Source organism: Prionailurus viverrinus, chromosome B2, assembly GCF_022837055.1.
Source record: "Prionailurus viverrinus isolate Anna chromosome B2, UM_Priviv_1.0, whole genome shotgun sequence".
In the NCBI taxonomy this organism is placed as follows: Eukaryota; Metazoa; Chordata; class Mammalia; order Carnivora; family Felidae; genus Prionailurus; species Prionailurus viverrinus.
This window is the reverse complement of record NC_062565.1, coordinates 69824856-69836166: the sequence shown is the minus strand read 5'-3', so window position 1 is coordinate 69836166 and position 11311 is coordinate 69824856. Positions and strand designations below refer to the sequence as shown.

Genomic DNA, 11311 nt, shown 5'->3' with positions numbered 1-11311 from the left:
TTTTTTCCTTTTGAATTTTGTTGACCTCCTTTCTCGAGGGCTGTGGGAGGGAAGGTGCTTACTGTGAACTGTTTTCCAGAGGCATTGAACTGCTGAGCGGCTGGCTGGAGAGGGAGAGAGGAATGGAAGGTTTAATTTCACAAATGGTAGGCTTCTGTTTGTGATACTTTTACATGTTTGTAGACAGTGTAGACAGCTTTCTGTCCGCCTGTTGACCCAAGTTAAAGGGAAGGGACTGAATGGAAAGCACAGATTCCTAAAACCAGATATGAAATTAATAGTGCGTATTGTACCAAGAGTTAAGTAGGACTTGAAGCCTGAAGTTTAAAATGCACTATTGGCCATTTCCTTCTAAGGCGATATTACTGGCGCCTCCTTCTAACCTGGGTGTGGTCCGCAGGGCTGGATAAAATTCCTGAGTGGAGAGGTCAGAGCCTGGGGCTGGCTCCACCTAGCACTGGCCTGCTGTGGTGTGGGTGCTTAAGTGGAAGCCCAGGAAGGGACGCAGGGAATGTGCCCGGGTTGAAGCCGTGGATCTAACTGGAGGGCCGCACTGCAAGCTTCGAAGGGGACAGAGGCAAGGACAGGACGCCCTCATCCCCATTCCTGGCCAGAACTGCGGAGTCTGGGTGTCAGGATTGGGAGAGGGACCAGAAGATGGGTAGTGGGGAGAGAGGGCGGTAGGACCCGGAGGGAAGCTTCCTTACCCGGGGAGGGAACCAGGCGGGAGGAAAGGAGGGGCGGGGGAGAGAGAAAAGGGGAAGGTGATGGGGAGCGGGCGCCCGCACTCGCCGAGCAGCAAGAGTTGCAAGGCTAGGGCAGCCTGGACCTGGACTATATAAAAGGAGTCCATCTGCTGTGCTGCTCACACGCTCCTCCGGGACTGGCGCACGCTGCGTTCGTCCAGCTCCCTAAGACACCTGCCCCTTACCCGCGTGCCGCGCCAGGTCCCCCAGACCCGTGCACCCAGCAGCATGGCTCCAAGCGGTGCCAGTGGGTCCGAGGTGATGGTGGCAGTGGCGGCGCGTTGCGGGCAGCCGCAGCCACAGCCCCAGCCCCCGAGTCCCCCTTCTTGCGGCCCCGTCTCCGCGGGGCAGCTAGCCGGAGTGGCCAGCGCGTGAAAAGAAGGGAGGGCAGAGCTCCGGAGCGAGGCGCGGCGCGGCGCAGCGCGGCTCCCAGACTTCACCCCACCCAGCTCTGGCGGCCAAAGCAGCCGCAGGAAACTGCCCGAGTCTGGGGAGGGGGCGGGAATGCAAGACCAGGACTCCTGGCTGGCCTGCCAGCTTCGGTCTCAACAGCCAGGAAACTCTTGCGGGCCGATTCTGCAGATCAAGGAGCGCCTGGGTTAGGAGACTCAGCCCGGAGCAACTGGGGTAAGAGACCCCACCTGGCTGATGCTCCCTTCTCAAACAATACATCACCCTCCGCTACTAGACGCCTTGAGTAGGATCCGGAGTGGAGCTGGGCTTGGTGGGCCAGTCCTTAGCAACCCAGGGCTAAGACGGGGAGTGGAGAGGAGCAGGCAGAGCCGCGGCGGCAGCGCCCAGCGCACTGGAAGTGCAGAAGACGCGCTCGTCTGCCTAGGCTGCCGCGCCCTTGACCTCTAGTTTCAGCTGGGAATCTGGGTGGAGGAATAATTGAGAATCCCACGGCACTGACTAGCAATCGAGAGACAAGACTGTGGTCTCCTCCGCGGTCCTTCCGCCCTTTCCCTCGTTCGCTCCATGCCCAAGAGCTGCGCTCCAGAGCCGTGTAGAGGAGAGACATGGAAGAAACCAACACTCATTGCGCCCCACCGCCGCCCGCGGGCTCCCAGACCGGGGTTTCTCAAGCCAACCTCTCCTCCGCTCCCCCCAATTGCAGCACCGAGGGCTATATTTACCAGGACTCCATCGCCCTGCCCTGGAAAGTACTCCTGATCCTGGTGCTGGCGCTCTTCACCTTGGCCACCACGCTCTCCAATGCTTTTGTGATTGCCACTGTGTACCGGACCCGGAAGCTGCACACCCCAGCCAACTACCTGATCGCCTCCCTGGCGGTAACCGACCTGCTCGTATCCATCCTGGTGATGCCCATCAGCACCATGTACACGGTCACCGGCCGCTGGACGCTGGGCCAGGTAGTCTGCGACTTCTGGCTGTCGTCGGACATCACCTGTTGCACAGCTTCCATCCTGCACCTCTGTGTCATCGCCCTGGACCGCTACTGGGCCATCACGGATGCTGTGGAGTACTCCGCTAAAAGGACTCCCAAGAGGGCCGCGGTCATGATCGCGCTGGTGTGGGTCTTCTCCATCTCCATCTCGCTGCCGCCCTTCTTCTGGCGTCAAGCCAAAGCCGAGGAGGAGGTGTCGGACTGCAGGGTGAACACCGACCACATGCTCTACACAGTTTACTCCACGGTGGGCGCTTTCTACTTCCCCACCCTGCTCCTCATCGCCCTCTACGGCCGCATCTATGTGGAAGCCCGCTCCCGGATTTTGAAACAGACGCCCAACAGGACCGGCAAGCGCCTGACCCGAGCCCAGCTGATAACCGACTCCCCCGGGTCCACGTCCTCGGTCACCTCCGTTAACTCCCGGGCTCCTGATGTGCCCAGTGAATCCGGGTCCCCTGTGTACGTGAACCAAGTCAAAGTGCGAGTCTCTGACGCCCTGCTAGAGAAGAAGAAGCTCATGGCCGCTAGGGAGCGCAAAGCCACTAAGACCCTGGGGATCATTTTGGGAGCCTTTATTGTGTGTTGGCTGCCCTTCTTCATCATCTCCCTGGTAATGCCTATTTGCAAGGATGCCTGCTGGTTCCACCTGGCCATCTTTGACTTCTTCACGTGGCTGGGCTATCTCAACTCCCTTATCAACCCCATCATCTATACCATGTCCAATGAGGACTTCAAACAAGCGTTCCATAAACTGATACGCTTTAAGTGCACAGGTTGACTTGTCAGTTGCAGTGGGGTAGCCTAAGCGGCCCTTGGGGACCATGTTGTGTCTGGTTCCACAGGTAGGTCCACTCTTCTTTCACTGTTACTGGGTCAGATTGAGGCTCTGTCTTCTGGGCAAGGGCAATGGATCCTGAGAAGCCAGGACAGCCCTGAGAGAGAGAGAGAGAGAGAGAGAGAGAGCGAGCGAGCGAGAGCAAGCCAGCGAGCTCTGAGAGGAGAACTGTTCAAACTAAAGGTAGAGCTTCCCTGCGGAGGAGGAAGCTCACTTCCTCCCCCTCACACCCCAGGTCCAGCACTGACCCTGCAGCAGCCAATCATAAGGGAGGGTTGTAACTTTAAAAATCAATGATGGAAGGGGGATCTTTGCCCTGCTTTGGTATCATGGATCATGCCCTCCCTCTAGAACCGGTGGTACTTGTAGTTGTCTGAATCCTGTCTGAGACAGATCTACATACAGCCTGGCAGTACTTGAACTAGAAGCCTGATACCCTTTGTTTTGGGGAGAACTTTGTGTTTCAGCTTCATTTAAGAAGAGTTACTTTGGCATCTTTCAGTCTTCACTTTCTGTTTATTTAAACTCGGTTGGAGAAACTTGTGGATTTGGTGCTTCAAACCTTATGTGTGGCTTGGATGATGCAGAGAAACCTTGAAGAGTTTAACAGCAAAATTCTGATGTTAAGATCTCTATTTTTATTATAATTGAAACTATATGGGGTGGGTGGGGATGGGAGATGGGAAGGATTAAACTGAGAACCAACACCTATGGTTGTTTGTTTTCTGCAGATCTGTAATTTTTTTAATTCCTATTTAGTGATTGTCAAACCACACTAACAACTCAAGCAAAGCATTACGTGTGCTAGTGCCAAAGTCTGCAGATTGTTTTATTTTCCTCCTAATTTCATGTACTTGTCATTTTACACATTTAAATCCTCATAAATGAAGAATACAATGGGTGATTCAGCCCAAGCTGCTGCTATTTCTTATTAATGCAGTCGATTAAACTGATGGCTATTAGATATATACTGCTCCTTAACAAGAAAGGTATGTTTATTCCTTAACCAATCCAGTGAGATGTGAAGGAGACTGATAAAATAAAAATGGTTCTTCTACAATTAAGGAATGGGGGGGGGGGGCAATGGGAGGATGTATATTTTGACTTGTAAAAAATCTTAAATGCATGAGACTTTTTTCTGATAGTCATTTACATTCTCCTTCCCATCTGTAATTCCTTTGTGTGCCCATATATAAAGTAAGAGAACCACCTCCTTTTTCCAAAAATCTTCAAAATACAGTAAGAAAGAACCCAAAATCTATGTTAAAGGAAAAAAAAAAAAACCCAGAAACTTGTTTTCCCTTGTTACTGAAGTTTGGTTGGGAACAAAGATTACTAGAAAATGACATGCAAGGACTTTAGAAAAGCTTAGAGATGTTAACATGGAGCCTGTTTTTTCCTATAACTCATGGAACCAAACCTCAGATTTACTAGGCAATCAGGAAAATGACAAGCTTTTGAACCTTGGGAATTTGTCACCGACCTGATACCTCAATGAATATATTATCAGTAATACATTATATTTATATGTCTTTTCAAATTTCAATAATGCTTAGTTGTGATACCAAATTCACTCTGAGGCCTCTCCAACACAGGGCAAGATTACACAACAAAAGATGAAAAATGCATTATCTAAATAAAAAGGAGTAGCCCTGAAGGATCATCTGCACAGAAAACAAAATATGTATGTGGAGCATTTTGTATGCCAAAGAAGATTTACACTCCATTCTTCAGAGAGCTTTCTGCAGTGTGATACCTTTTGTCTGCAGAAGCAAGTTGTCTTTGTAAAATGGATTCCCTCCCTGCTTGAAGCTCCCCAGTCCAGACTCTCAGACAATAGATGTATTGAGCTGAAGTACACTGCTTTCCTACTGTGCAGATCTTCACTCTGGGGTAATGACTCTTGAAAATACACTATTCAAAAGTTCACACATAAACTAAGTAAAAAGGGGAATTTTGATCAACATTTACACCTGCCGTTGGAGTAAAATAAAATTTGAGGCGTTGGATAATCCCTATGTTTCTGTTATATCCCCCAGGTTTTTGTTTGTTTGTTTTGTGACATTTCTCCTATGGAGAAATCTAGCTTACTATTGATTGCAATGTGCATACAGCACAGTATTTGTGTTTATGTTATTAATATGTTTGTCTTTTGTCTATGCAGCTGTGTTTTCTTTGGGCCTAAGAAACAATTAAGCCAACTTCTAGGAGCCTGAGGGGGAAAATTAATTGAAATAAATAAATAAATTGAAACTTGCAAATGAGTTCTTTCTAGGGAACCTACAATGATTGTGTCCTCATATTAACAAAACATGGTCAATTTAGTCACATGGGCTGTTTGCCATTTGTAGATTACCCACTTACAGTTTTGCTTCATTATTTGGCTGAATTGACTGAATTTGGGGCATATTGTGTGCAGTAGAAGCTTGCAAACCCTTGTAGTTATACAAGATCTAGACTCATCATCCAGCATCGCATATGATAATGCAAAGTGTATCATTCATCCCAGGGATATGTAGTTAATGACTGTTACGCTCCTTCTCAGTTACTGCTGCCTATAGCATTGTTTGTTCATCAACTAGACATATGGATTTTTTGCAGAACATAAAATGGGAGATGGAAATGTTCAACTTGTATAGAAATGAAAATACGTCTTCATTGGCTGTGGTAACAAATAACATTTGCCATATTGTTTAATTGCACAAAGATTCACACCAATATATGAATGTATACTCATTCAAAAATACCAATGTTGTCTTGTGTTTCTAGCAATTTTAGAGTTTCCTTTAAAAAAATGGACACGGTACCCATGAATAATGGTTATTGAGTTCAACAAATTTCCTACAGAACAATATTCTTCACTTTTCCTATTATCTTAGTTTTATCTTCTTTAACCAGGAAACCCTGTGAGGACTATAATTCATGCAAGCAGTAAAATCTCAGATTATGTGTATTTGATGGAGTTGCTGTAACTAAAAATTGCCTTTGGTATTCCACCTTTCAACAAATGTGTAATTGGAAATGAAATTTCAGAGAATAATGAAATAAAGTCCTTTTCGTGCTCAAAAAAGGAATGGGTAGTGATTCTATTCTTTTGGAAGGATTGGTTCATTGGATTCTGGGGGACATTGAGGACTTTGAACCTTCAAGAGAGAATAATTGATGATAAATGATACTGTGGCGGACTGGCAAGTACAGCCACAATTTGGGGGATTTCGTTTGTAGAAGAATTTAAAAGGAATTAGGCAGATTGTGCTCTCACATTCTGCAAAAGAGGGTAAGTCAGATGCACTATCACTAGAATTTTCCAGATCCGTATTTTTAGGGGGAATGTTGTGTCTAGGTAGGTAGTGAGATGCCAAAGTACTGCATGGTGCTTGAAATGCAGGGGTATAAGCAAGCTTGGGGAAACGTAAGAGGTGGAGACTGAATTATATGAACAGCAGACAAGTAGACAGAAAAACAGCTTTTGGAATCAGAAAGTCCTAGGTTTGAATTGCAAATAGAGCATGGGATAGCTTTGTGGCTCTCCTCAAATGCAGCCTGCTTGCAATTGGTTGCAGGAACCTACGCATGTAAGGCACCTATAAAAATACCTGACACTTCTTTGGCTTCTCAGAACATGTGCTTCCTCTTTAGCCATTATTTTCTTGCCTCCTGTAGCACCTGTAGCATAGAACAACTGAGAGCTCTTTGAGAAAGATTGAACTGGGGAGGATGAAGCTAGCCTGAATGGAAGAAACCTGGCTACACTGGAAATGACTGAGGTTAAGAGTCTTTCACACTTACCCACTTAGGCTGGTGAAAAATAACCCCAAGGGCTCAAGGACACATGAAAGATGGTTTGCAGTGACTTTAATGGCCAAAAGGAAATTGCCAACTATTTCACTTCCTATAGCATCCTCTTATTCACTTTTAAACTCTTCTTCCTTTTCTTTGTCTAGCGATTTCCCCAGAGTCCAAAGACCCTCACCACATCTACATCTTTTCTCAGTGTTTCATTTTCCACTTTTCTGCTTTTTTCTTACCCACGAAAAGCCATGATAACCAGTGATAACGTGTTGATCTAATGTTCTTATTTTAGCTCCAGAGGGCTGATTAGGCAGCCCAGCGTTTTTATATATATAAAAAATTGTTGATTCAAATTAATGTGTAATTAGTGGAGGCAAAAGCTTTTAACTGAGGCATTCACTGCAATTTTCAGAAGGAAAGAGGTTGGCAGGGTAAGTGGGTGGGAAGTGAACCTTCTGTGCCCTTCATCAAGGTCTATCCTTGAGCAGTCCACCAGGGGGCAGAGTGCCACTGAGTTGTTTCCAGGATTCAGGTGCTCACCATACACAATCTCTAACTTCTTGGACACTGCAAATGGTATTGACTTCTCTAGGCTCATAGAAATGAAGATCCATGAAGCAACAGAGAGGGGGCTTATCATTTATTTAAAATAGATTTTTGGGAACTTCAAATTCAGGCAGAGGATCCCTAAAACAAACCTAAAATTTTTCTTCATATATGCAAAGTCAGTTATTTTCTTCTTCACCTCTAGTCCTGGGAAATGCTAAAATCTTAGTAGTTAAGACATTATGACCATTGATGAACATGGCAATGGGTGAGTTCAGAGGTTAGAAGACAAAGAATTTATATTCAAATTAAAGAGAGCTAATTCTTAGGTATGTCTTTCGCCACTATGGTTTTTCTCATCACTGTGTTTTTCTTTTCAAAATTTATTGGTTTGAGGTTGATATATCCATAGTTCAGAGGTAGAACATTTGTCATTTATCATGTAAAGAGAGGGTTGTTTTTTGGCACAGAAGTTAAGGTGTACTTGTATGTCAGTTTTTCCCAGAGGACAGACTTTTAAGTCTGTGTAATTTTGGCATTTACTTTAAAAAGAGGCATAGATAAATGTGACTATCATCTTATGTATCACAAACATAAATTTCTGTGTCAGAGAAAGGATCATATAAAATGAGAAAACAGGTTACATTTTTGCCATTCCCCCTTCATTGTTGCTCCCAGCATTTTCATTATCCCCAGTGGGGAGTTTCCTATGCGCCATTTCACACATCTGTCAGTTAAATCTGATTTTCAAAGTCAACATCCACATTTTAGGATTATACTAGTGTTTTCAGTATTCCCTGAGAGAGAGCCAGTTCCTGGAGTTGAGTCAGCTGACACAGGCAAAGACTTAACACTATTCCCGGTGTAGTCTGTAAAAGAAAATGCCCATTTCTTTTGACTTATTAGTATATATTTCAAAAGATAAGAAAAAGCCTTTCCAAAACTACCACTGCATATCTATGTAACAAAAATGTCTTTATAATATTTCCTGTATCTACAGTGAACAGATGGTGATATAGGGATCCATTTATGGTAAATGCTTAAATGAATCTACACACAGCTTGCTTCAATGATGCATGAAGGCATGACTCATATCCTCCCAGACTCTGTGGGAACATTCCACACATCGGCCTCTGATTGGTCATTCCATATTAGAGTAACTAGATTTCAGGATATCTCTTGCTCACAAGTGTGGTGATGGGACTGCAGTGATGGAAGAGTCCACAAAGGGTAGGTTACGTGGTGTGGGAGTTGTGCCCAGGGCACTTTTGCATACACATCTGGTTGTCTCTTCTAAGTTTATCTGCTAATCTGGTTTGTGATCATGTGTAGACTTGCAATGCTGACATCATTCATCAATCTACCCTTATTTCATTGAATTGTCTCAATAGGTTCAGCATTAGGCTGATGTGATTGTGGGGAAACACTGTTTTGGCTCTTTATCTCGCCATCCCAGTATTGCCTGCCTGTAAGGTCCTTGAGTGCATTCTCTTTTCCCCTGCCCCTCAGAGTCTTTCCCACAGAGTGTAGCATGTTGGGCTAATCACACAGTGGGAAGTTTACCATGAGGTTACTGGCATGAAGGCCCCTAGCATGTTGGTAGGTTTAAAATGCAATAGCAAGTCTTTGAAGTCAGAAAGACCTGAGTTTAAATCCATGTTTTGCAACCATGAACAAGTTCCTCTGTAAAGGTAATAATACATACCTTTATGTTTGCAGGGAAAAATTAAATGGAATAATGCAATTGTTTTCAACCTTGGCTTTACATTGGATTCATCAATGGACCTTTAAAAAAATCTTTGCTCAGACTCTACCTCAGACTAATTAAATTATATTACTTGGGGTAGGGTCTGAAATTCTTATTTTAAAAATTCTGTTTAGGTAATCACAATGTTTGGTTATGCTGTGATCCACTAAGAATATGTATATAAAGCTTTTGGAGCAATACTTGGCACACAGAGTACCTGTGGGTGTGAAAGGGGCCCCTGAATGAAATGGCAAGTCAAGTGGATTTGGTTTTCCGCAGTGGTACTTCTCAAAATTTAATGAACATATGAATCACCTGGGGAGTTGTTTAAACAGCAGATTGTGATTCAATATGTCTAGGTTGGGGCCTGAGATTCTGCATTCCTGACAGACTCTCAGGAGATGCTGATGATGCTGTTCCATAGACCACTCTTTGAATAATAAGGATCTATAGGAAAACATAGCTTAGTTGTAAAGCATCAGTCATTTCCTATGAATATATACATATATATTGAATATATACATATGTATACATATATATGTATATGAATATATACATATCAACCAAAACAAAAGCAGCACAAAACTTCCAGAGGAAAAAAATATGCTTTTTACTGTGCAATAGGTTGTGTTTTCCTGACTTGTTTACATAATATTCCTGTCCCAGCTACAGCAGCTGTTAAATGTTTCCCTGTACATGCTTTCTCCCAGATGCCATAAATCCTTTCAGTCTACCCTAAAACAGACTGGATTCAGTTTTTTGTTTTTATATCATTTCCAAATAAGGGCTTTGTATTTCATAAAAAAGAAAAAAAAAAGAATTAATTAAAAATACAAAAGAAATGATCAAACAACAAATAAAACAAAGAAAAAACAATTATCGACGTAAGGTAAATGGCACAATTTCCATGGTAATCCTTTGTATTATACACATACACACACACACACATTTACATAATATATAGGTTTTATTTTTTGTAAACATAGTAACTAATCAAAGGTGAAAGAGGTGGGCTTTCTATCTGTTGGACTTTATTCTTATTGTAGTCTAGAAACTTAATACCCTAGAGCAGACTTTTGATTTCAGGGAAAGCCCCTCCCCACTTTGTAGTCCCCAGATATTTCGTAAGGTTTGTTTTTTCTTCTTCAGTGAAAGTAATTTAAATTATTTATGAAAGATATTTATAATTTCTTGGCACCAGCCCATAAAAATGGAGAAATTAAGTTTCCTAAGCCTGGGTTGGAAATAAGAATCAAAAGCTCCTACTTCTGAAAGGATCCTGCCCTTTAGTTTTTGATGAGTTTTTACTTAAGTTAAATGAATGTGTGTATCAGTGTCCAAGTAGGTTTTTGTTCTACATGACAAAACATAGTTCAAAGTCTTTTATCTCCTCTATGTAAAATCATGATGCTTAGAGTTGGAGTCCAGCAAAGACACATTGCTGGGAATTTGCTTCATTTTATTAATTTATTTGTGTTTCTTTGTTGTTGTTTACTTTTAAGGTTTATTTATTTTGAGAGAGAAAGTATGCCTCTGGGGGAGGGGAAGGACCAGAGAGAGAGGGAGAGAATCGGAAGCAGGCTCTAGACTATGAGTGTGGAGCCCAACACACGGCGGGGGACTCTCCATCCCTTCCACAAACATGAGATCATGTTTTAGCTGAGCTAAAATCAAGAGTTGGATGCTTAACTGACTGAGCCACCCAGATGCCCCAAGAATCTGCTTCATTCGAAAAGGGGCAAAGGTTGGGGAGGGAATTAGCATTACTGAGCTCTTGATGCCATATGCTTTAAATTACCACCCTCCCCTATTAGTCCTCATAATGCTATCACAAAGTAGATATTATTGCTTTTTTATTATTATGCTATCATCATCATTGACATCATCATAAACAAAGTATTACAACAGTTTCATTCAGTTTTGTGGTTTAGAGAATTATGGCAACAGCCCCAGGTGAATAATTTGTATTCAGACTTGGAAGAGAAACTGTATCATTAGGTCCATTTCACTTAATCTTTGAGTACTGTTTCCTAAATGTTAATCTGAAGCATTAAATTATAATCAAACTTTAGAGGTTTTTTTTGTTTGTTTGTTTGTTTGTTTGGCATGTGCAATGTTGTATCAAAGGAACACAGCTTTCCTTCTGATCTGCTCCCAAATTCCTGTCCCTCCCTGCCTGACTACAATCTTGACCAACCAGGGTACATATGGTGCCCACTGGTCTCTTCCGAGGG

General features: G+C 43.4%; 1 protein-coding gene across 1 annotated transcript; it reads left to right on the top strand.

Moving 5' to 3' along the window:
- Positions 1–838: 838 nt before the first annotated feature.
- On the top strand, positions 839–3490 carry HTR1B (5-hydroxytryptamine receptor 1B). The gene has a single exon (XM_047860700.1). It carries the CDS (start codon positions 1766–1768, stop codon positions 2933–2935), a length of 1170 nt encoding a protein of 389 aa, XP_047716656.1. The 5' UTR covers positions 839–1765; the 3' UTR covers positions 2936–3490.
- The last annotated feature ends 7821 nt before the right edge of the window (positions 3491–11311 follow it).